Below are 25,753 nucleotides of genomic sequence, written 5' to 3' on the forward strand. Positions count from 1 at the left end.
AGATAATTTTCCGTCTTTATTTATAGTAAAAATACTTTAGATACATACAAGCTGTACATAAACGGTCTCAAGAAACTCAACATCCAGGACTTCTCCATGGAAAAAGAAAACCGGTAAAATTAACAGACACAAGGCAAAAAGAACACATGAGAAAAATCCAAACGTTTTCAAAAAGGTGTGCAAGTGAACGGTATTCGTTTTTCACAATGTTTGGGAGTTTGAAGCCTCCCGTCACTCTACTCGGAGGAAACAAGTTTGAAGTGAAAATACTCTGCTAAATTTGACCGACGTCTTCTACTTCGATGCGAGCTCTCTTTCCAGGTTTAGCGAGATCGATTTCATCACTTTTCTAACAAGATAAAGTCAAATGTTCCCTGTATGACGGACTCGTGACAGCACAAAGCCCTGCGATCTTCAACGAAGGCCAAATCCTCCCATCGGCTCAATGAAGCCTGGTAAAAATCACACGCGTGTGTCCGTCATGTGAGCAGGTGTGTCAATAGTTGTTTGTTACAGTGTCCACACTAGTTACGCTTTCTTCAGCAACACGAGAGCAGCAAGCCGATTTCATTTCTCTTCTTACACAAATCAAATCAGAAGGCGACGTTCACGAATGGCACTGCTGTGTGTGTGTGTGTGTGTGTGTGTGTGTGTGTGTGGCGTTTTTTGGTCAGCGGTTTTAAGAGTAAAACCTGAAGGCGGCTTTGACGCCATCGGCGACGTGTTTGTGCATGAGGTTAGCTGCCTGATTCAAAAGCTGTTTTACTTTTTGGTGATCGTTCCGGGCGTTATGGAAAAAACACCGGGAGCGTGAGAGAGCGAGAGCGAGAGCGTCGTATCCTTTGCCACACAAACGCAGAGCACACAGCGCCGCAGTGAGCTTTTCCTCCAACAAACACTAATCTGTGACCAAACAGAGGCTTACAAAGTGAGTGAATCAATACCAAATGAAGAGGCTCGCTTAAAAAAGCCGTAAATGTGATAAAATATAAAACTTTTCTTCAGCGCACAATTTCTCTCCTCATCAACCAGACTTCTTTTTTTTTTTTTTTATACATATAAAACTATAGCGTTTACAATCATTTTCTGGCCCACCAGTAAGTCAATTTGTGTGCAAATCTCTCTGAGATTGTTGTCCCTCGGTCTTGTCACTCAAGAGTGCAGACACCTACTGTTTGAAACTGGCAGCGCTCCACGTTATCTCCCGCCTCATCTGCCGATGCTATCGGCTCCTCTCGCCTCCCGCTCTGCAGCTCAAACGTCTGCGAGGTCTCGACATGTCGTCGGGATCCTCGGGTCCCGGACGCCGGTGGCTCCTCACTCGTTCAGGGATAAGATGATGTCATCCTCGAGGTCAGAGTTGTCGGAGCTGTCTGTTGGTGCGACAGACAAATACAGATTTTTAGAAATATGGGGATACAGAGACTGGGGGGGGGTGCACTACATCCCCTGTCATTTTCTGGAATAAACCAAGACAGCAGTTTTCACATTCCGCTGGGAAAGACGACGTTTCCTCGCGGTGACCAGACAAGCATGAAAACACAGAACCTGGACCAAACATCGGCCTCGTTGCATCACTTAATCCACCTTTCCCACTGGAGAAAGAACGCTTTAGTGGAAAAGGTCACAGTCGGCATTCATTCCCGGAACAAACGACTCTGCAGCAGGCAAAAGGTGTTTATTTATACATTTAGCTCCCGCTTCCAAAAAGTGGAGCCAAAGCTGAAGCGTCTTAAAGCTGCATTCTCTCTAGTGTCCACCAGGGGGCGACTCCTCTGGTTGTATAGAAGTCTATGAGAACATGACTCTACTTCTCTCTTGATTTATTACCTCAGTAAACATTGTAAACATGAGTTTATGGTCTCAATCTCTAGTTTCAAGTCTTCTTCAACACAGCATGATGTTCATTTAGTAAATGATGGTCCATTTAGAGTCAAACAGACCATAAAGCAGGGTATGCTTTATGGTGGGACTACACGGTGATTGACAGGTCTTTAACCCTTTCATAGTGTGTTTTCACTTCATAAAAGTTAACTGTAGCAGTTTTGGTTGCGTAATAATGTCGTATTCAGCGTTCGGTTACCTGAACTTTTGCAGGTTTGTGCTTAAGGGGCTTGTTGCTCTGACAAGATCTGAATACAAATCTAGACTTGTGTCTAATCATAAACAGTAAGATCAAGAAAACCGGGTTAACCATGTACAAAGAACACATCCCCAGACTATCAGGTTTAAAAAATAAAGAAATAAAAGAAACAATGCCGAAAAGAATAACTGACATGTTATAACTCAGATAGCTAGCTGGTTAGCTATCGCCAAAACTGGTGTTCTTCATTTAACTTATTATAATTTTTTAATACCCGATGGTTAAACATGCAGTGTAGAATCGTGTCTACCGGTTTTGGGCAGTGAGATTATTTATAAAAAAAATGTCGACATGTGCCGTCTGTGGTCACACAAAGCAACCAGCTCCAAAAATGTCGGCATGAATTTCCAAATGGGCGTTCTTTGTATAAACTGATCACATATTCAGGATCTAAATGGTTACTTTCTCGCTTGAAAAAATTATTAAAAGTTAACAAGTTTTTAAGCTTTTTTAAAAGTATTTTAGGAAAGTAAAGGATGATAAAGCTGCAGAAACGGAGCAAAGAAAGAATTAAAATGGAAGTAAGACTACAAATCCCACAATGCAGCGGTGAGGTGAATAAGAACCTGCGGACAGCGTCGCTCACTTCGAGCTCTACTCACCGTTGTCTCCATCCAGATCAACATCGTCATTATCGGAGTCGTCCTCGTCATCGTCGTCGTCCCCGACGTCAAGTAGGCGTGACACCTCTTCGTCGGAGGGAGAGAATTCGTCGTTCCCATCGTCCTCCTCTTCGTCGTCCTCGTCCTCGCCGCCGTTCTCGTTCTCCAGCTCGGCGATGAGAGGATCCGTGTCGATGTCGTCGTCCGAGTCGTCGTCGTCGTCGTCCTCCTGATCGTCATCCTCCTGACGACAAAGAAAGGAAATGGTGAATTACAGACTCACAGCAACCTCAAGAGTCAGTACGACATTTTAAATTTGAAAAGAACGAAGTCGGAACCTGATCCTCCTCGTCCTCCTCCTCTTCCTCTGCAAGTCTCTGCCGGCCGACTTCGTACAGCCTGCACACCGTGTCCGTGTTCACAGAGTCTTGGTTCTACGGGACACGCAGCAGGAAAAAGACATTTCACTCTTTCATAAATGTAAACAAAAAAAAAGAAGACATCAATTATCAGACATTTCAGCCTAAAAGTCACTGACGCCTAAAGCAACATTATTTACCTCGATCACAGCAAGGTAGCAGTCTTTGGTATCAGTGCAAAGATCAAATATATTCCTCTTGACATCAATAGTGGCTGAGAAGAGAGCAAAGAACACGTGGAGGAAGTACAATTTCTGAAAATATTGCAATAAATATATATATATATATATATATATATATACATACATATAGACACACATTCCAAGTAAAAAAACCCTAATCATCATGGAGGACTTGGAGAATAAATGACTTAATAATTTAATCTTTTTAATGTAACTAAATGAACATGAGGGACACTTACCGATTGGTTTGTAGTCTGTGGCGTTGAAGGTCCTGAACGACGAACCAAATGGACTTTTTATCTGCATCTCCATCATGTCGTCTTCATCGTCGGCCTGCAACATCGCTGCAGAAGCCAAAGAGCCACAGAACGAGTGAGCGGGTGAATTAAAAAAACAAACCGGTGAGGTTGGGGCTCCGCGGTCGTCGTATTGAGCGTGAACCAGCTGGTTCTCTCTGCTGCACGTCCAACGCTGAGCCTTCTGCCCATATGGCTCTGAGTGACGGTGGTATCAAGCGTGCACACACACACACACACACACACCTCTACAGGCTCCGTTCACACCTCCCTACAAACACACACATGCTCACTTTGCTTAATAATTACCCGCCTTTAGCTAAAAACACACCTTTCACACACTCGCGCCGACTGTGGAGCGAGTTGCAGGCTCGACGCCAAGCGCTGTGGATTACCCATCATGCAGCGGCTTCCGTACGTACCTCCATAGATGACGGTGCCGTTGTTGTTGAAGACTATTCGGCACTGATCCAGAGCGGGGACCGTGTGGAGGAGGTGGAAGGTGCGCAGATCCCACTGAACCTCCGACTAAGGACCAAGACGCCGCTTTTCATTTGTATCAACTAAATCTGCTTCGGATTTAATCACACAGCAATTAAAACCATCCACTGGGTTATGAAATCAATTTTCAGTGCAATAAATATTTAATGTTTGGCTGTGAAATTAAAGCTCATCCCATCATTGGAGCGAGTACAACTTTAAACACTGATAGGATCTTATGTTTTAACGTTTCGCTGTATATTCATTACGAAAGTCTAATGTCAAACAAGCCGTCTGCAACTGCACTAATGCAAACACTTTCCATTTTAGTAATTAGTTGCAACGATTAGACGATGCAAAAAATGTTTTCACCATATTGTGATGTACATTTTTGACCATTTTAATTTTTTGATATACATATTTTGTATCCATCTATTCTATGAATATGTAAATAACAATGTTAGCCATGCTAGCAAGATCTAAGAGGCTCTAAGGTTCCGACCATAGACGGATGGATTGTCATTTTGTACAGATATTCGTAGTTCCCAATGTATAACTCCCACTGACTCTGGTGACATCATGAGGTTCACATTTGTGAAATTTGTTACAGACAATAATGTCCCCTTCAGGGTGGATTGTAATAACTCCGATGATCCTTTAACACTAAACTAGGATGATGAACATGGTACACGTTACACTTGCTACCACGTCAGCGCGTTAGCATTGTCATTGTTAGGGGACATAGCATGCTGACGTTAGCATTTAGCTCAGAGAGCGTCGTGCCTCAGTACAGGCACACAGTGTGACTGGTTTGGCTGTAGACTCTTAAGCTTTGTTGAAGGCTGAATATCCTGTAAACGATTTGATTTCTGCTGCAAAATATTTACTCAAATGAAGATATGTAAGACCTCCTGTTTCTAAAGTGTCTAAAGACAAATTATTTTTGTAATTCCTAGACTATAAATAGTGCTTTTATCGGTGAAGTATTTGTGACAGTCATGTCTGAAAAGCGGAGGTGCAGGACACGCACACCGTGATTATGGCTTTTTGTGACGCATTAAGCTGCGTTCCAACTACCACATACCTTTTCTTTGTACTTTTACTACGGACTGCAGCTGCCCTTATAAAGGTATGTATACTATTTAATGCAGTATGCATTCAATTGGGACATACTACATCGTCATTACACTGCACATTTGACTCTATTGCTCATATATTCGCTGTGCAGAGGATTGTGGGTCAGAGAAGCCAGGAAAGCCTGCTGGCTTGCATGCTTAAACTGCAACCGGACACAGTGAGACATCCGGGTAGTTTTGGCGTACTGCATTTGACATTGGGACGTACTAAATAGTATGTAGTACGAGTATTGGAAGGCTTAGTTAGTCTACTGTACTGCAGTCTTATCAACCCATGCGTTCAAGTCTCAAGGATACAATTTCCGTGTTGACGATGACCTCCAGGCCGTTGGGATGGAACACGCCGCTGATGTTCATGTTGAACTTGTCAAACTTGTGGATGGCCTGAGCCGTGCGCACGTCCCACAGCACGCCGTCGTTCAGCACCAGGTCGTCCGTCGGGTTGAAGGTGGCACAGTTCCTCTTGTAGTTGTTGGCCAGGTCCGGGTTGTTTAACTTCAGCGTTACCTGACCCGTCTGGATGTCATAGATCTGGCAAAGAGAGCAGCTGAACGTAAGCCTTCATCACTGATGGGTAATGTGGGTTTTTTCTGTATTAATCTTTTCATATCATTGTTTGGAAAACAATGCCGACATACGTACCCGCGCGATGTGTTCCTTCGTCCCAATGACGCGATCTTGTGAGAGCTTGCTGAACTCCACGTAATGGTCGCCCAGAAAAGAATGCCTGAAGAGCAACATTTCAACATTTCATCAGAAACACGGAGCCAGTGTGAGCACAAACGCTGAGTAGTCATAAATTGCCAGTAATGCCTTGGTTAAACTGGAAGGATGAACGATGCCAACTGCTTGTGTTCCATGAACTGAAGACTGCAGCCCTCGGGCTGTTAGCGTGCATAATTAAACAGCACGTGGTCTCTTTTCTGCAGCTCCCTCTTCTGACAACATAAAGCTGCTGTAACATTGGGCGGATGGGGCCACATACATGCAGGCGGGATCAACAGGCGGGCTTTAAAGGGATAGTTTGGATGTTTTAAAGTGGGGTTGTAGGAGGGATGTCACCCAAATGTATCTTAGGCAGCTAAAATATTTAATATCGGTTTAACTGTACGCTATGTTCAGAACATTTTGTCGGGTTAACTCTGCCGTGAGAGAGCTGTACAGTCTGAAGCCGTTATCTATGCTCTCACCAAAGCAACCAGACTCCTTTGAAAGAGTGTCCCCACACTGGGACAACTGTAGGTAATACACGGACTATAGATAAGTACCTCATAGAACCCAAAACATCCGAACTATCCCTTTAATGGAGCAGTTGATCCCCAGTCTATGGTCAAACTGTGTTCATGTTGTACATGGCGTCTTGCAACATTGCACTGCAAAATGTTTCAATATCGAAGACTTTGTGTGCAGCTGGTAAAAACAACAAATCTGGCTTTAGTCTCTCGTATCAACATCACTTACTTCATGATGAAGACTGATTTCATGCCCCACAGAGCAGACAGCGGGTAACTCCAAGAGGCCGACGTTAAGAGCAGAGAGCCATCCTAAAAACACAAACTGTGATGGTTAAACATCTCCTCCATACACGTTATAAATAGACTTATAAATATACTCTGAGAATCTGCAAATATTGTTAATTTCAAAAGTTGAACTGCTGGATGTCAGATGTCATTCTCAGTGTTCATCTTAAACTCAGACATCCAAGTAAAGAAACTATTTGAAAAACATATTTTCGAGCAGAGAGGGGCTTTAAATATCTTATATATGGAGGAAAAGTAAGAATACACACATCAGCAGCAAGACAAAGCATAAAACTGTTTCTCTACGAACCCGCGAGGGCTCCAGGTGAGTGATGGCTGAACTGTGACAGCTGTAGCTGGCTTCTTCCTGGCCTGTAAACACATTGTAGAGTTTGAGCTGCCCCGTGCACGTCCCGAGCATCAGGAACCGCTCGCGAGCCGAGAAGGCACAGCACATGAATCCGCTCTCGTCCTCTTCTGCCTCCCGGAACACGGAGATGGGACGGAACCTGGGGAAACGGAGGAAATAAATGTGGAGAAACGGTTGCGGAGGGATTGGTGGAGAAGCCCCACGTCGTGCTCAAGGAAGGAAACAAAGAGACCCACCTGCTGAAGATGAGATGTCTGTCGAAGCAGCCTCCGTCCACCCCTCCGTATTTAGGATATATAACCCTCCGAGTGTGACGGGATGTAAAGTTGATGGGTGCTTGGCGTCTCTGTTTGGGCTCGGGGCACTGATGGGGGGTGAAGAGGGAGAAGGGCGGGCACGTTGCCACGGGGTTTTTACAGCGCGCATGCTGCTCCCTCAGGTACTCTGTGATGATGCTGTCCAACGCAGGCGGGGACGGCAGGTGCCGGTCGAACTGCTTCTTCATGGCCGGACTCTGGCTGAAGGCGCCGTGGTCAGACTTCTGTCTCAGCACCCGGGGTTTCTTGCAGCTCACCGCGGTGCACACGGCTTGCCGTTCGCGAGAGAAAACGATCCGTCCGATGAGCGGGGAGCCGTTGGTGCACGGCGGGACGGACGTGGAGGGGAACGCGGCGGAGGAGGACACGGCGGGCTGTGACGTGGAGGGACGCGTTTGTGGAGCGTTGGACCCCGGGGTGGACGAGTGAGAGGGATGGTTCACGAGTCTCGACCCGACACCGTTGGCCAGACGCGGCGTGCGGGGTAACGTGGCGACAGGGGAGGCGGGCGGCGGGGGAGCGACGGGGGGGAAAGCAGAAGCCGCGTGTGGCGGGTGAGACAGACACACCATCGGGAGGTCTGCCTCCTTTGTGAGAGTCGTGGCTGTGTCGTGAAGGCCTTTGGCCACCAGGTGGTTCCTAATAAGCAGCAGCAGCTCTTTCTCGGGGAAGGAGATCCTGGACTTGGCGACCACGCTGGCCCTCTGCAGCCACGCCAGAGACACGTCCGTACCGATCAGCAGCGGCTTCCCGGAGATCCTCTCTATCAGCTCGGCCGCGAACTTGCAGAACTTGACGTGTTCGCTGCGTTTGTCCTGGAGCACGGGCTCCTTCATGAGCTGCTGGATGTGTCCGCTGCTGAACAAAGGCAGCTTGCTGATGATCTGTCTGACGGAGGTGGAGCGAGACAGACCCACCAGAGCCTTGCAGGCCAGAGCTCGGATCTGATCTGCATCGGTAATGGGCATCTTCACCGTCAGCAGGGACAGCAGCACCTTCGGGACAGACACGGGAAGTTAAGAAACGATAGTTGACAAAACAAAGGGGAAGACGGAGGACAAATCCTCTGAATCACAGTAAACCCTGCCCTAAAGCATCCTCTGCTTTATGGTCTGTTTGACTCTAAATGGACCATCATTTACTAAATGAACATCATGCTGTATTGAAGAAGACTTGAAACTAGAGATTGAGACCATAAACTCATGTTTACAATGTTTACTGAGGTAATAAATCAAGAGAGAAGTAGAGTCATTTTCTCATAGACTTCTAAACAACCAGAGGAGTCGCCCCCTGGTGGTCATTAGAGAGAATGCAGCTTTAAGACATGAAGCTTTGGCTTCACTTTTCCGAACCAGAGGTCGCAGCCTGAGAATGACAAACTTGTATTTGCAACTTTTTTGTGAGGTCACACTGACCTTTGACCTCCATATTCTAATCAGTTCATTCTTGAGTCCAAGTGGACGTTTGTGCCAAATTTAAAAAGGAAACCTCATCAAGGTGTTCCCGAAGGACGAGGATGGATCGGACGGACAACCCCGAAAACATAATGCCTCCGGCTACAGCTGTCCCCGGCGCAGAGGCGTAACAACCACAAAGGCTTGAGAGCCTGAAACCATTCGACGGTACCTTGATGCCGTTGTTGGACTGCACCACGTTCCACATCTTAGTGAGCACACTCTCGCTGGCTTTGGTCTGCTGAGGCAGGCGGCGACGGGGGGTGCCTGCGATGAACTTGCCGATGCTGGACATGCGTTTGTCCGGAGCACAGACGCAGTTGATGACGACCTGCAGAGCCGACTTCTGAATGTCGGCGTCATTTACAAATACCTCTCCCTCTGCTACTGCCAGGACTATACTCATTCCTGAGGGAACATAAAAAACAGACAATTAGAGGAAATACCACAAAGATAATACTGCAGAGCTGGGCACAGGGCTTATGAAATGAACAATAATAAAAACAAAGCTACTGCATGTTACATTCTGTGTAGAATGAATGCGTTAGCGACTATTGTCCGTATACGTTGTCGTTTCATGTAAAATATAAAACACTTCAGTAGCATCACGACCCCTACCAACAGTGGAAACAGTGGATCCTCCCTCGTCAAGCACAGCGACGGCCTCCGACAACAGCAGCTGGGTCTTTGGAACAACTGTGAGGATGCTCAGGATGTCGAGAGCATAACGCACTGTATCGCTCCTACGGGGCAAGAAACATTATAATATATTATCAAATCATTATATCACCACATAATGCATCATGGAATAAAAGGAAATGAGAGTTACTTCCTGGTCCATACCTGCCATAGTAGGTCCTCCAGTCACAGGCGATGGATATGAGCTGCAGGAGGAGCTGGACACACGACAGCTTGTGAAAGAACTCCGCTGGTTCCCAGTAGAGTCTGAGCGGACCGTACTCGATCAGAAACTCCATCATTTCCACCACCTGCTCGCGGCTATAGCTGACCGCCTGCAGAACGAATCACACAGATGATCAGGGCGGGAGTTCAGACTGATGTGCATTTAATTTACGCTGCCATTCCAACAGTCAGATGAGAGGGAGACTCGTTATTTTTGAATTGTCATATAATTTTTCTTATTTTGGGGACTAAACTATTTTTAAATGTAAATAATCCATTTGTTGTGTGAATTATATTATTCGTATGTTAAATAGTAATTATTGACAGAAAGCAAAACACCAATACAACAGCTGACTCCACACTTTTTACAGATGTTAAGATCAATAAATAAAATGTCCAGTAATCCCACCTGTCCCTTGTCTTACCTTATAGTATGGTTGGGAGTGAATGGGGGCGCCCCCCTCTGTGCGCTGGAGGGATTGCTTCACCTGCTCCACCTTGATGGCCAGGTGGGCCTCAAAGTACCTGCGCAGGGCCATGCAGGTGTGCTTGGCGGTCTGCCTGCTGGAGAAAATCTCGTCATCGCTCAGCAGCGCTCCCTGGTCCTCCGGGTTCAGGATCTCCAGAGTGCTGATCTGGAAAACAGTCGGTTCACCGTCATACACTAGTACACCCACACCATCAGCATCCGTTACACGTTTACAACGGCTACAGTGAGGATCACATGCAGCGCCACCGCCGGTCCGGCCTACCAGGTTGACGAGGCGTCGGAGCCCGTCCTGCTGGTCGAAGAGCTCCAGGACGGCGCGGAAGGAGAAGGAGATGGAGAAGAACATGGTGGCGTGGCAGCAGCCGGACGCGTGCGAGCACTCCAGCAGCCACAGCGTGTAACCGACCACATCCGACAGGATGGAGTGAGGCAGCATGCACACCTGGAGAGGAGAGGACACACGAATGAATACAGATGTGCACCAGAGCTATGCAACACTGATAACAAACTAATATCATTTTTAAGCAAATACCGCAATATTTATGTCACGATTACTTTTTGAATGAATATATAATTATATTAATTACATTATTTGCATAGCAACATTATTTTTTATTTCATTGTATTTATTTTTAACACAATGAAAAACATACAGTTGCTGCATTAACTCAAAATAAATAAAGACTCCGCCTGATCTATGCAAAATAGAGTATAATAATAATAGCTTCAAAGTATAACAACTATTTAGAAGAAAAATGTTAAATTCCACAAGCTCGGTAAACTGCGCTGTCCACAGAAATAAGTCCTTCACTTGATCGTCGGTTAAATCTAAATCCTGAACATAATTAAAGAAGGGCTTCCGTATATTTTCATAAATGTAAGCTGTTATCCTTTTATATGCAAGTTATCTTTTCTATTGAAAGCTTGATAACATCCGTCTTATCCGTTGAGTAGTGCTTGCTCTGTGAATATTTTTCTAAAGCGGTGCAATTCATTTTTTTGGCGTTAAGCTTCGGTCTATAAATGATCTTTCACTTTTACTATGAATCTTTCTCTGGATATAAAGAGCGTAGATTTGTTTTTAAGTAATCACTTGATTTTATTCCAGCGGTGTGTCCACATTAATGATGTATACTCTGTTAGTTTAAGCACAAACTGCTTTCCCATCTTCATCCCAAATGTTGAAGTTTTTTCTTCCACACATTCAACTTCACGTTTCGTGCAGAGATGCAGTTTTGTACACATAAATACATTTTTAAGCAAAAGGACGTATAAAGAGAAATGATGAGCAAAAAGGAGGAACTTGGTGTTCATTTAACTTAAATACAACAGACCAGTTCATAATTGTATCATTACATTTTAAAGCATCCTGTAGGTACTTTTGAGTTAAATCACAATATCATCATTATCCAAATTCAAGATAATATCTTATTTCCCAATGCAGTATAACTGCCAAGCTTTCCTTCGACGTGTACAGCACAAAGTACAGTGTGTTCGCATGCTGCGCGTCTGTTCTGTACCCTTTCCATGGCGTCCTGGTTATAGGCGAGGTAGTACAGGCACAGAGACACTCCGGTGGCAGCCATGGACGGCCGGGGGATTTCCAGCAGCTTCTGAACTCCTCCGTGAGCCACGAACTCTGCAGCGAACTTCTTGTGCAGCAGCAGAGACGCCAGGTACTGCGAGAAGAGAGAGAAGTCAGAAGAGCTGGACCTTCTGCTTCGGCCCCATGGAGGGTCACCGGGGGGGGACGGGGACGGTGTTTACCTTCAGAGCCTCGAAGGTGAGCTGCACGTCATTGGTCTGCTTTAGGTCCATGTAATGCATGAGCAGCTCACGAGCGCCCATCTGCATGAACACGGCCAGCAGCTGCAGGGAGGAGGAGGAACATCAAGAACACTGAAATCATGTTTTCACTGGTGAACCCTGTAAATGGCTGGTCACTGGAACCAATGTTGCCTTTAGCTTCTTCCTGTACAGACTACAAACGCGTGAGGTGACGACAAAAGAGCTCGAGTAAGGTGTCGTATCAAACTACAATATGTAAGGAATCTATCGGTACCAACATGTCACGCAATTTATAAGTGAGCATGGCCATCACATACCTCCATCATAATGTTCTATGCTCTATTACACTGTCACAAATTATTTTAATGAATTTTTTATATCTGATTTACGACTAGAACAATTCGACACACGCTGCTGAGCTTCATGTTCCCAGCTTTCAGATAGATAACTTCTATGTGGTGTGTACTGTATCATCCCCGAGCCCTCTAAACAAAGGGCCAGAGTGGTGAGAGGTTAAGGAAGACTGACATCTACTGGTGAGTCTGTGACAAGACAAGGAAAATGTATAACTAGCATGAAGCGATTTTAAAAAAGCACATTTGCATGCTTCAAAACAGCATTTTACTGTACACTGTATAGACCGGTGGTAAGGGACAAACCTCCTGATACTCTCCCAGAGGCGTGAGATACTGCAGGATGAGCCTCTGCTCGATCTCCGGGGTCAGAGGGTACAGGTGGTAATTGTTGCCGATCACCCAGGGGCTCGTCTCAGACCAGCTGCTGTTGGAAAGCTCACTGAAGTTCCTGTCTGGGTCTGGCAGAGAGAAATTGAGCTTCTGTTTCAGGGTCCTGCCGCTCTCCCTCTCCGCCTTCCTCTTTAGGTAGCTGCTGCCGTCCGACACGCCTTGGTGTAGCAGCGACCCCGGGGCGGACATGGGCTTCATCATGGTCTTAACGGCCGAGTTGGCGTGGCTGCTGGTCTTGTGGGGGGAGTTGAGTCGGAACGAAAGCTCGTTTTCGGGCTCGATGGTCGAGAAGGGAATTTCGCCGTCCTCCTCCGGCCCCGCCCCCTCCGCTCCGTTTCTCCCCGGCGTGAAGGGCTTCTCCTCGAAGCCTCCGTCGACGGTCTCCTCGTCCAAAGGCAGCAGCGGCTCGCTCAACGTCTTCCTGGGGCTGGGTCGTTTGATGTCCCTTTTATTCTCTGCGTCCTTATCCTGAAGCTCGCGCATCCGGTGCAGCATCAAAGGCACCTGTTCAGAGTGAGGCACGAAAGAAACAAGTTGACGGAACGTCGCGCCGTCACATCACCTGGTGACGATGAACAAACTGCTCTGATGCATTGTGGGATAACTGTCACTGTGTACTTTCACATCATTCGTTAAAAGTAAAAACGGGACTTTTGAGAGAGCAGAATCCCATACTGACCAAAACAGAGTTCTCCTCCCTGTAGTTGGCTGCGATGTCCTGGTTCTCCATAGCGCCGGCCAACAAGCCTGTGGCGTAGATTCTGAGGGGCTGCTCGGCCTCCTGAGCCCACTTAAACAGCCTTTCAACTATGCCCTCCTGAGGAGAAGGAACACGGAAAACATGAAGGCATTCTGTATGTTGACCTGCTTTTTTTTCTACAACTTGTTCTTATTTTCTGATTGTAGGTTCAAAATGAACCTTTGAAAGATTTTGTAACTTAAAAAAAAGAATCAGGGAAAGTTTATCTCTGTCCTCACAGAGCGAGAGTCAAAGAGTAACTACACAAACAAAAAGCTGAATACCTCTTGTTGTGGGACGGTTTACTTTATGTGTGCGCACTAAACACGAATACAAACTGTTGCCAGTAGAAGGTGTGTACACATGTATTACCTGATGTACCTTTAACCTCTTAACGCAACATGTTGGCTGTGCAGCTAGAAAACTACAGCTTAAATAAACGACGCGCGTTGTTTGAACAGAGAAAAGGCTAAACACTGTTATCTCATCATGAACTCAGAAGTGACCCACCTTCTCCTGAAAGACCACGGCCGTCTCCAATCCAGGCATGATGTTCTGAAGCAGGCGACAGGCTGCTGCATTGAGGGAGAACTCTCTGCTGGTCATTACATAGCTATTCACCAACTACAGAGGGAAGACAAGAAAACCAATCACCGTCTGACTCAGACACGAGAATATAACCCCCCCCCCCTTATTTTGCATAAAATGTTTTGTCTCCATTTAACTCTATCCACTCGTACCGTGTTCATGAAGTCATCATTCTTGAACAGGATCTTGAGCAGGTGTCCTAACACGCATTCCGGGTCAGCTCTCCCTAGTGGCCGAGAGAGAAAACACACATACACGTTAATCAAATCTCCCATTAATCTTCACATGATGTGTTGTTTTGTTTTATTTTCATACCAGGGTGTCGGTCATCAAAAGGGTCAGGGTCCGCTTTGTGGTACTCCTCTGTCTCTTTCTCAACCAGCTCAGAGATTCTGTAAAACGTTTCAGCACATTTACCACCTTTAAGTCGCACAAACCACAACACACCCGTCTGTCAATGAGCACAGAGGCACAGCGACTTACTTCGTGAGGATGCTGACCAGCTCCTGTGTGCCGCCTTGTTGCTCCCTCTCCCACTGTTCCAGTAGAGCAGTCAGCTCTGCCTTGGAGTCCACACTGGCAGATGCCGACGCCATGGCGCAGCCTGTGAGGGTGGCATGCACTTAATATGATGTAATTCCATTAATAACACATCCAGTCCAGACTCATCTACTACTCCAGGGGGTCAAAACAAAAGAGCACTTTTTATAAATAAGATTATTTATAATCTTAAAAAAGTCAACATTAACACCACTGATACACAAATACAGGGAAAGCGTGATTGCAGTCAGATGATAAATGTCGCTAATAATCAGGAGAATAATGAGTTAAGAACAACTCGTGTGTGTGTGTAGGTGCAGCTGCTCTCCAAGGACTGCAACTGTCAAAAACATTACTTTTCAAGTTAGCATATAAAATTACAATATTCTCGCATAATTTCTGCTTTGATTGGGAGATACAGCTCCAACACTCAACACCACCAGCATGTGTTCCCCGTCAGTTACTTGCAGCCGTTAATCACTGTACCGGTCTGCCTGTTGCGATGCTTGGCTAGCTACATTGTGGCTAAACACGGAAGCTAACACACACACAGCTCGCTAGCGACACTCTTAAAAGTGGTCATTTTTTACTTCGTGTGCTATAGTCCGCAATAAGCCTGAGCTGTGCAGACAAGTACCGCTTATTGTGTCCTATTAAACATCATACTTGAACCAACGGACGCTGCCTGTACGCGTAACCGCCGTTAGCAAAGAGTAGCTAGCTAGCAGCATCACAGGTGAACCTGGCTACTCAGCTAGCATGCTAACTTTACCTCGTTGTTCCGCTCAGTTCTTCTCCGGTTTTACCAAATTTGCCGAGACTTGTATCCACCGATACCGGTCCAGACCGGATTGTTCCTAGGTGACTATCTACGTACCGATCACCGTTTCACAGCCAACGCTTAGTTTGTTTTATTGTAGCTTTGTGTCCACAGTTTATTATCATTATGGCGAACACGTTCCCGACGTCATTTCACGAGCGACAGTCCACTGTTCATGACGAAACGACTCAACAGCAAAACATTACGAAATACCCATTATTTACTTTTACAAAAAGAAATATCGTTTATTGAAAGTAAGGGATAGTTGAAAATAAAGTATTATACGTTTTCGTCTCATTTGATTATACACATTCAACAATTGGTTAAATTCACATACATATTACCAACATAACAAAAATACTGCTGCAAATACATCATATGAAATAGTTCACGTAACTGATGATAAAAACAAATCATTGGTGCCATATAAGGTCCAGGATTCAGGGAATATAGTGCGATTATGGTTTATATTGAGTCAGTAAACAATTCATTCTTCTGTGGTGCATGCATACAAATGGCACGTAACAATACAAATGATTTCCCAAACATTAGTTATCGTACAGTCAAAAGGTAAATAGACTTTCTGTGTCTCCTCGAAGGGCGCCGATTTAAGATGCTTCATACGTTCTACTAACTTGTGAGGCGTTCATACTGTTTTAAATGCCCTCGTTTTACTCTATTGGACATCAACCGTCCACGTGTTCATGGAACTAATCAGTAGAACCGACTTGCATGTAAAACTTATTTCGATATCTAAAGGAAAGGAAAGGAAAACCTTCATACACAACCGTTGCAGTTTACATCACAGTACAGCAACAGGTAGCAGGATAGTTATCTGCATTTACTTTGAACTCATTCCCGTAAACAAAGTAAATGTGTGATTTCCCTTTCCAAGAGTAGGTCACCTTGGTGACGGGGATCAGCTCGATGGTTTGACGCTGCAGACAAAGAGAGCAAATATGAGCATGTTATGCAAACACCAAATTAAGCTTTGATCCCAAATATTGTCCGGTCTTTTGACATTGACAAGATATTATTTTACATCCAAATAGAAGGCTTTAAATAAAGTAGATGTTACCTGTTGCAGGATGCGTGACGTCCTTGAGTACTTGCCCTGGTGTTCACTGACCAGGCGCTCTGCAGCATTCACCACCACAGGGTCTGGGAAGCCTATCACTGGGTATACCTGCACAGAGAAATAAAGAAATAATGCTGAAAGTTGATGACTGATCGAGCAGGATTACAAAACTTGTGAGCGACACTTATGACCTCTGAATAAATAGAGTAGGTTTTAGGTCCTCTGGCACGAGTCTGTTAGTTGTTCCAAAGTGCAGAATTTGTTTTTTCGCTGAATCAGCTTTTATGTCATGAAACAGTCTGCCTGAGGATCTGAGAGCTGCTAGAAATGTTGAAACCTTTAAACCTACCTGTTCAGCCAGGCCTTTGATTAAGAACGGTTTATAGAGATTTTAATAACTTTATTCACTTATTGTATTGAAGTTGTAAAATGTTATTCCGTTTTATCGTTATCGTATTAATCACTTATTTTAGTTATATACTTTTTTCTATTTTATTATTATAATTTAAAGCTATTTTACTCTCACCACTGTTAATATAGCCATTAATTAATTATTACATTTTATAGTTTTTTTGTCTTGCATGTATTGGTGTAAAGTTGTTAAATTGTTTTACTTTTATTTTCATGCTTTATCTGTTGTTTATTCTGTCCACACTTGTTCCATCTTATTTTTTGGGGCTTGTCGGTCTTCTGCGACGCACTTTGAGCGGCACTAAAATGTATGAAAGCTGCTATACAAATAAAGTTTGGATCGATTGAACACCGTGTCAACGCAGTACAAGAGGGCCGCATAGTGAGAGGAGCGCGTCAGTAGCAGCAGATCTCCCTCAGTGTCACACAGGATGCGTTTAGCTGCAGATCTCCTGTCTGGTCGCCCACGTTTTGGCAGTGCTCAGACCCCAAAACACAATACCTGTAAAATACACTTTAAGCCTAAAAAGAAGCTCACCGTTAACCTTGTAAAGCACAAGTGTAAAACAAATTGTCATGTGAGCTGTGGAGACCATTGAATCGATCAGAACATTGCATTGACAGCCTGTGTGTGTAGATACTCCACTACATGCTGAAGTCTTACACCAACTTGCAATAAACAAGATTTAATGGATGCAAGAAGAGGAAGTTTACTATTCACATCTTGCACACAAGTCACAGAGGCTAACATTGTTAACAATAAGGCGACTCGCACAACAACGAACAGACCCCAATTGTATCCAAATAAGGTCTGTTTAGGTCCAGAAACAGAAGTGAGTGCAGGCTCTCTTCCCCCAACTTGTTGCAGGTCCGGCTCTCCGTGTCATTTACGGCGGAAAAGCTTTTCTCACACTCACTACTAATACTTGTGAATAAATGTTTCATTTGAACAATGAATACAGTAGACTAAGTTTTTAAAAAGACATTTAAGTGAAGGAAAAATCTAAGCAATATGCACGCTCTCTGTATTAAAAAAAACATAATCCTCCCATGCCCATATCCTGAACCCCCTGAGAAAGTGAGAAACACTATCTTACCAGGTACTGAGAGTCCCTGAAAAGCTCCTTGCCAGACACTTTGCTGAGGTTGTCCAGCTGCAGTCCACTTGACTGTTCCACAACGTAGTCATCAGAGTTGTTGGTCCTGCATGCACGAACATAAAACATATAAACAAAAAAACGTTACACGGTGACCCACGCTGTAAAGTAACCAGAGAAGTTAATGACTTTCAGATCGTTAAGAAAAGACTATTCTAAGCATCATGACGCACCATTTCACAGTGAGGCTGATGTAGACCAGGAGCTGTTGTTTTCCTTGACATGTTGGACATCGAATGGATCCTTGACCGTCGCAGTGGCTGCAACTGTGAACAGAATATTAGTCTATCAGCATCTTTGAGGAGAAGCACCAAAACTGTACCGTTTATAAACTGTACTTTTACTTCATCAGACTCTTACTTCTCCCGCCCTCTGCCACCGCAGTGGTGGCATCGATCTTCTCCGTGGCGATAACCAGACCCGTGGCACACCCAACAGACTTTCTGACGGGGGCAAGAAAAGAAATCACACGATCAGCTGATGATCTTAAAAAGGTCTTTGAAGTAAACCCTTTTTGAATGAGGTCTGTGGACTTCACTTACATTACCAGCGCCGGTGCAGTCTTTGCAAGGTTTTCGGCCCATTCCCACACACACGTGGCAGGTCTGTACGTGAAATAGATTTCTCATCAGGAACGATCTCTAAAAGACATTACAGGAGCTTTGTTCCATCCTCAAACTGTGTGTTGTATATTTCACCTTCATGGACGACGTGTAGGGAACCTTCATGACCTGTTTGTCTTCCACAAAGGCACTGGGGACTTTGACAGGAACGTCCCAAGGACCCGGAGGCGGTTGGGAGAAGGCGTCCACTGGCTGGCCTGATCCAAATAGAACATACCAGATCATCAGTGAGAATAGCAGACTGACAGCAGACAACAGAGAACTCAACTCATGTATTTATTGCACAAGGTGACAGTCCTGTACCATTGTACGGCTCGTTACTCCACTCTGTAGATCTTGATTCGGCGAAGGTTTCCAGGCGGTACTACAACACCAAACCAACGAGAAATTCTTATTCATGCACTAAACATCCAAAACGACGACAAAAGCTTTTACTTCTACTGATTATTTTCCTGCTCTTCTAAAACATGTATAACAGAATGCATTCCTACCCTGTACGTGTTGAATGCGTCCATGCTGGTGATCACGCCGTCCTTTACTGGCGCTGCACTGTAGCAGCACTTGCTGGAGGCGTACAGGGCGAACGCCTCCCGGGCAGTTTCTTCAGTTATAGACGGGATGCTGTCAGCGGTGAGGGAATGAGACGCATTATGAGACGTAGTTTAATCTTTATTTAAACATAAGACAGGTTTGCAGATCTGACAGGTGAAGAAGCCAATGACAAAACAAATATCTAGAAACACAATGTATTAAAAGATAAAACATCAGACCACAGCTGTTATTGTTTGTAAAAGGACTCCAGGTTGTTTTTGTAAATGAGAAGGTTCCTCTCTTCAATAAAAGAAGAGAGCTGTAAAGAGGCATGAACTCTAACACGTTACTTATCCACTGTGTGATGTTACGGCGTTCCTGACCCACACTTCAATAAAAACACATCTCCTAGCACAGAAGAGGATTTAATGGAGTAGGAGGAATATTTTGGGGGATTATATTTACCAAGAATGCCTCATGAAGAGGGAAAAAAAAAAGTTCACTTTGAATAATTACGTCACTGATTTCAGTTCAATATTTCAAGAGGAAGTGGCTGCTGTAAGAGCGCTTGTACTGCTTTAATGTTACAACACTTCATGGAAATTAGTTTTTGCAATATCCTCAGCAGGGATGTTGAGGAGGCAAAAAAAAGAAATAGCTCAGCTTACTTCCACTGTGGCTGTTCAGGTCCAGGTTGAGGCTGGGGAGCCGGGGAAGCCGGCATCGGAGGGGGCAGAAACCCACCTACAGCAGATATAGAACGTTTGTTGTTCCGTTTAAAGCAATTATCTTAACAGCAATCACTCCAAGTCCTCTTTTTTTTTTTTTACTTACAATATACACTCGGTGGTCAGTTTATTAGGTACACATTTAAAATCCAACAGTCCATCCATAAGTTCCACCTTTACACAGATAATAATGTTCATTTTTGCTTTACACTGTCAGAGAGGTTTTAATTATGCATGTACTGTATATTTATTATGGAGGTTGTAGTTTCATATTGTGAGGTGTTTCTAATGTGTTGCCTCTCCCATTTGTAAACATGAGGGGGAGAAGTATTATAAACAGATTCCAATATGATGCAGTCCTTGAAAAATGAGATTAAATAGAATATGCAGTAGAGCTGTACTGCTGGATCTGGTTTAGACTGTATGGATGTACTCTAATTAATTAAGCGGACAGCGCGTGGACATGACAGCACTGCGTAAAAGGACGTTTACTGTACCTCCTCCTCCTGCCAAGGTGCCTTCATAGCCGGGCATGTTGTCATACATGCTGGGCGGAGGAGCGCTGGGGCCCAAGAAGTCAGTGGGAGCGGGTGGGGCGAACATTGCTTCAACAAAACCAGAAGAACCAGTTTAGATCATATGAGTGGATGTCGGCCTAGAGTTCCACATTTTAAATCAAGCTTCCATGTATTACACAAACGAATAGGCCACACATATATATATATACACACACACACACACACACACACATAAGGGGGGGGGGGGTCTCTTTTTCCAAGCGGAATTCTTGAAGGAATTCCCAAGTTGCGAAAATATTGTTTTACACGTTAACACCAGAAGGCAGGGTCGCGAGAGAGAGACGGAGAGAAAGAGACTTACCTTGCCCCTCCGTGTTATACTCCATTCTGAGGTGTTTTACAGCCGCTTTAATGGTTTAAATCCTTCAACAAACTATATAACGTGTGTGTAAGTAGCGGCACACAGAACACCCTACGAGCTGGGCGGTGACAGCAGCCTCAAGCAACCTGCACGTAGAAAATGACGTCACCCTTGCGTATGTGGGTTTGTGTGTAAAGCGGAAGTGTGCAATTACAACACTATTGTAAAAGATTTTAGCTACCATGTGATGACAAAAAAAAAAAAAGGCTTAAAGTTCAGCCCCCCCCCCCCCCCCCCCATTTTACTTACCGGGTACCCCCTGCGCCGCGGGGATGTATCCCGGATTGGCCATTCCGTAGTTTCTGTTCTGGTGGCTCCTAACCGAGAAACGAAAGTTAAGACAGTCGGGTCATAAACAACATTCGCCACATTTTGTTTGGAGTAAAAATATATAAATAATAATAATAATACATCAAATAAACTAGTTATAAATGATAAACAATTAAGCGACGCTCACCCCAACACTGGTTGATACTCCATGTCAAAGCCCTGGAAAACAACCACCGCACGCCCACACACAACTCTTCATATGGTCTCTAATCACACAAGTGTGCGTGACGAGCGTGACATCGATTATCATGTGACAAAAATGGATTATTAACCCTACCTTTTAATCACACCACACACCCCGCCGTTTTCGAGAGTCTTGCAAATCAGCAACCGTCTCTTCTTCTGACTGTCAGAAAGTAATAAAACTTCACTTTTTGTGTGTTTTCTTTGGTTCAGCTCGAGGGCTCGATCTTCTGTGAATTAGTCTTTAATGATAAACCTCAGTTTAGTGAAGTAACAGTTATAGCCTCCCTCCTGAGTAACAGTCCAATCTGTCCAGGAAGTGCGCACAAATCCCTTTTTATGAGCAGTAAACTGATTTGTTTTTTTTGTTTTTTTTTAAGTGGGCGTGCAGGTTGTGCGTGAAGCTTAAAATAAAATAACATAAAGCTCACAAACACAACAAGAATACACTTCGACATTCATGTTGTTTCATTTCGTCGATTTTGAGAAAGAACTTTAAATTCCCAGTGGAAAGTACAGTGGTTCTGATAAAATACAGTACCCACAATGCTTTGCAACTGTCACGGAAGTCCTTTTCTTTCCTTCCTCCGTCGTTGAAGTCCCTTTTGGATTTACATCGGCGGGTGAGTCGATGCAATCTATGTTCATCAGCGCGATTTAGGGCGCTATTTCACCATCCTGACGTGGATTAACAATCATAGACGTCCATTTAATATATATCGGATGAAATTGACATGTTTGTCATCGTCAACCGTCTTTAAACTGTTGTTTAGGAATGAAATGCTGCTAATACAGCGACCGCTGCGGTGCTAACGCTCTCTGTAGCAGTCAGTGAGGGCCTGACGTACAACGTGGCTCACAGATCAGCATTATCAAATAAGAACCGCCAGTTTCTAACACAATACACATGTAGAATGTTGCTTTATGTCTGGACAATACTGTAAAAAGGAAATGTTTGACGTAGAGTAGCATGGCTAGCTAACTAAACATTGACTGCACCGTAGTAGCTAGCTAGCTAGCTAGCTGACGTTGAGCAACACGTTTACCTGAAGCTCTCACAACAGAAATGTTGATGTACACATATAGTTGCATGTATAGTAATTGTTTGTAGGCCAGAGCTCACGTGCTTGTTGTCTAAATGTGTCAATGAGTTGCAGGTACCTCAAAGCTTGCTAATGAGTCCTCCGGAGCTAATGTAGCACGTTGTGCTGTAATGCTGCAGCACTGACATGGACCTAACTTTGGTTATTAACGTTCGTTTTTGTTCATCTCCTCAGTCACCATGGCAGCCCTCAGGCCCCTCACAAAGCCCAAGATTGTCAAAAAGAGAACAAAGAAGTTCATTCGCCATCAGTCTGACAGATATGTCAAGATTGCGGTAAGAGTCCATAAGACATGCTCAGACTGCTGCTTTCTCTCCTGCAGGTAATTTAACCCTGAATATCTTTATCAACAGAAAAACTGGCGTAAGCCCAGGGGTATTGACAACAGGGTCCGCAGGCGGTTCAAGGGCCAGATGCTGATGCCCAACATCGGTTACGGTAGCAACAAGAAGACCAAGTACATGCTGCCCACCGGCTTCAAGAAGTTCCTGGTGCACAACATCAAGGAGCTCGAGGTCCTGATGATGAGTAACAGGTAAGTCGTGTGTGCACTGTGAAGTGATGTAGATAACTTTCCCCTTCCTATCAAAGTGATTAGTATCAGGTGTGCACCAAGGTTGTTCCATTTGCAGAGATTTTGAGATATCTGCTGAGACTTTAGCTGCAACTTCAGTATAATAAAGGTGAATGGAACTTTAAGTTTAAATGCAAACACTAAGGCTTTCCTAGGAATTATGCATTTTCTATTTTATAAACTCTGAATGGATCGACTGACCGAAGTGGTGGCAGAAGTCTCAGTAGCGGAGATCTCAAATCTCGGCAAACCGGAATGATTGCATGTCTATACACCTCAAGGACAACGCGGATGAAATGAACCTTAAATAGCAGCGAGACTTGGAACTAGTTTATCCTCTCAAAACTATTAATGACAGAGTAATAAAGTAAATACCTGACTGTGATCAGATTATTAATAGTCCAGTATCTGACATCAGACGGGAATAATAATCACAACTTTGGATGCTTGTGGAGCCTCATGAGAAAAATATTTGGGCTTCATAAAAAAAGCAGAGTTTTTACCAGGAAGTCCAGCATGGTTCAGCTGCCTTCACAACAACCCGATGCTGACAATCCTGGATAACGTGTGACTTTTTTTAACCAGAAGTTGCCGCTCTGAGTGGTGAAGGAGTCCGTAAGAGCTTAAGGATTATGGCCGTCCTCGTAGTTAACACGAGGATGTGTTGCTTCATGCTGAGGCTGGTTAAAGATCAGTATAGTCATGTTTCTGAGTTTATGTAGTGACACAGGTGCAATCTGTTAAACTTTTAGAAAATGTTTCCAGGGCTCTCCCGTTATTTCCCTTTTCTTTAAAACCACGTGTCTGGTGTTTGACTGCAGCATTTCAAGTTGTTTAGCTTCCCGTCATTGATTGATCGATACGACCTCTTTAATGTGAGTCTGACTGAACGTAGAGTAGAGAGGTGGTTGAACTGATCTGCTGTTTGTAGATCGTTTAACTGTATTCTGAGTGACTTCAGCAGTAGATATGGGGGAGATGATGGATGCTCGCGTTAGTTCATGGGACAGGGTTAGACCATTTCAATGTGCAGAACTTAGAACCTGTGTAATGTGAGCCAGCTAACATGGGTCACCCTGCAGCTAATGCTTAAAATCCTGCACACACTGCTAACTCTCACAGGAGAGAGTGGACCAGAGATTATCACTAAAACATGGTTTATATTAAGGCGACCAATCAGTGTTTCAGGGAGATCTGCTGTGTGGAGCATCATCTAGTAGCATTTTGAACAGCCAGTCACTGTTATTGAGCAAATGCATACATGGAAATACCAGTTTGGTTAATGAGGATATGTTTTACTGGTTTGATGCAAAATGTAATCGGCTCAAATTATAGAAAGTCCAGAGTAGAGATGAAATTGATCTCACCTGTGAAGATGAAATCATTAAACTGAGTCCAGATGCGGTGACCATGACTTTTCTGGAGTACAGTGGGAATGTTATTCAAATGTAGGTGTCACAATTAAAGTTTTTCTTGCTGTAGTTTGTCACATTTAGTGGCAACTTTGTAGTTCAGGACCCTCAACACACTAAACATTTCGTTAACCCTTCCTTCACTCCTCCTGCAGGACTCACTGCGCTGAGATCGCCCACAACGTCTCCTCAAAGAACAGGAAGGTGATCGTGGAGAGAGCAGCTCAGCTGGCCATCAAGATTACCAACCCCAACGCCAGGCTGAGGAGCGAGGAGAACGAATAAACTGGTTGTTCACAATAAATGTTTAAAAATTCAAACGGGCTTGTGGATCCTTTTTTTAATTCTGCAGTTCATCGCTCGGGTCTGGAAAACCTTAAATGTGTGAAAGTTTCAATATCAAGATGACGTTATGAAAGAGGCTAATTTAAGGGTTTTAAATTGAGTTGTGTGTGTGCAATGTTCAGATTCTATTGTTTTACAGCTTCAAAATAAGTTTGCTTCTGACCCTCGTTTAAATGTCACTGGTGGAGAGAGATCACATTCCAAAAAGGAAAGTGTGTATAAACAGCTGCCAGGGAGTTGGGAATAGAAAGTTTGTTTGGGTCATGATATTTAATTGGGAGTTAATTTTGTATGATGATGAAGCACTCACGCGTGCATGAGCTGGCATCTTCATCGTTCTCTCCAGAGCTGGTTGAGTTCTCCCTCGGGGGCCGGGGGGGAGGAGGGGTGTAGACGGGAGTTATTCCTCACTTCTCTTCCAAATGACTGGACTCTGAAGTGGAACAAAAGGGGCAGAGATGCCTGAAGAAGAGTGATGACCCACATTGTAAGTGGAGGAGGCCGTAATTTATTACGGTTTCCTTTCCAAGATGTGATGTGTTTCTTCTGAAGAGCAGCAGCTTCTACAGTCAGAACGGCTTCTTGCTGCCAAAGAACATTCTGGACCCAAAATATCTCTGCGTTGCTACGAGAAGGGTTAAGCACAAAGTTAGAGACATTAAGATGGAACTTCATTTATTTATCCTGAGGAGAATTCTTTGTGTAGGAAAGGGTGCAAATAAAAGATTAATAAGGTTTAAGAATAAAATGTACACTACACCAGAAATGTTAAGTTGAAGCTGCAAATTAAAATGCCAATAAGTAAA

General features: G+C 44.3%; 3 protein-coding genes across 5 annotated transcripts; 1 reads left to right on the forward strand and 2 right to left on the reverse strand.

Annotated features, from left to right (window-relative positions):
- Positions 1 to 24: 24 nt before the first annotated feature.
- dcaf1 (ddb1 and cul4 associated factor 1) lies at positions 25 to 15,647 on the reverse strand. Its single transcript, XM_079171916.1, has 25 exons — positions 15,486 to 15,647; positions 14,657 to 14,777; positions 14,489 to 14,565; positions 14,326 to 14,399; positions 14,096 to 14,209; positions 13,526 to 13,663; positions 12,760 to 13,350; positions 12,080 to 12,181; positions 11,833 to 11,991; positions 10,575 to 10,754; positions 10,248 to 10,457; positions 9,763 to 9,932; positions 9,538 to 9,662; positions 9,092 to 9,327; positions 7,385 to 8,460; positions 7,089 to 7,287; positions 6,720 to 6,802; positions 5,901 to 5,985; positions 5,556 to 5,789; positions 4,065 to 4,158; positions 3,586 to 3,690; positions 3,305 to 3,378; positions 3,084 to 3,179; positions 2,746 to 2,989; positions 25 to 1,373 (listed from the first exon to the last, which is right to left on the reverse strand). The coding sequence occupies exons 2-25, from the start codon at positions 14,767 to 14,769 to the stop codon at positions 1,318 to 1,320; spliced, it is 4,635 nt and encodes a 1,544-aa protein (XP_079028042.1). The 5' UTR covers positions 14,770 to 14,777; positions 15,486 to 15,647; the 3' UTR covers positions 25 to 1,317.
- A 108-nt stretch (positions 15,648 to 15,755) lies between these two features.
- On the reverse strand, positions 15,756 to 21,812 carry ssuh2rs1 (ssu-2 homolog, related sequence 1). 3 transcript variants are annotated; one of them, XM_079171890.1, is made up of 14 exons: positions 21,608 to 21,812; positions 21,458 to 21,489; positions 21,250 to 21,317; positions 20,559 to 20,666; positions 20,002 to 20,077; positions 19,294 to 19,423; positions 19,106 to 19,166; positions 18,878 to 18,999; positions 18,722 to 18,784; positions 18,540 to 18,622; positions 18,353 to 18,445; positions 18,120 to 18,225; positions 16,612 to 16,719; positions 15,756 to 16,471 (listed from the first exon to the last, which is right to left on the reverse strand). In XM_079171890.1, the coding sequence occupies exons 2-14, from the start codon at positions 21,478 to 21,480 to the stop codon at positions 16,331 to 16,333; spliced, it is 1,182 nt and encodes a 393-aa protein (XP_079028016.1). In that variant the 5' UTR covers positions 21,481 to 21,489; positions 21,608 to 21,812; the 3' UTR covers positions 15,756 to 16,330. The 3 variants fall into 3 exon arrangements, with proteins under 3 accessions (XP_079028016.1, XP_079028015.1, XP_079028017.1); XM_079171889.1 differs by lacking the exon at positions 21,608 to 21,812 and having other exon boundaries at positions 21,458 to 21,572; XM_079171891.1 differs by lacking the exons at positions 21,250 to 21,317; positions 21,458 to 21,489; positions 21,608 to 21,812 and adding an exon at positions 20,941 to 21,167.
- A 266-nt stretch (positions 21,813 to 22,078) lies between these two features.
- rpl32 (ribosomal protein L32) lies at positions 22,079 to 24,922 on the forward strand. Its single transcript, XM_079182963.1, has 4 exons — positions 22,079 to 22,136; positions 22,791 to 22,891; positions 22,970 to 23,151; positions 24,758 to 24,922. The coding sequence occupies exons 2-4, from the start codon at positions 22,796 to 22,798 to the stop codon at positions 24,885 to 24,887; spliced, it is 408 nt and encodes a 135-aa protein (XP_079039089.1). The 5' UTR covers positions 22,079 to 22,136; positions 22,791 to 22,795; the 3' UTR covers positions 24,888 to 24,922.
- The last annotated feature ends 831 nt before the right edge of the window (positions 24,923 to 25,753 follow it).

The sequence above is a fragment of the Pholis gunnellus genome (genome assembly GCF_910591455.1).
Source record: "Pholis gunnellus genome assembly, chromosome: 2".
NCBI classification, from domain to species: domain Eukaryota; kingdom Metazoa; phylum Chordata; class Actinopteri; order Perciformes; family Pholidae; genus Pholis; species Pholis gunnellus.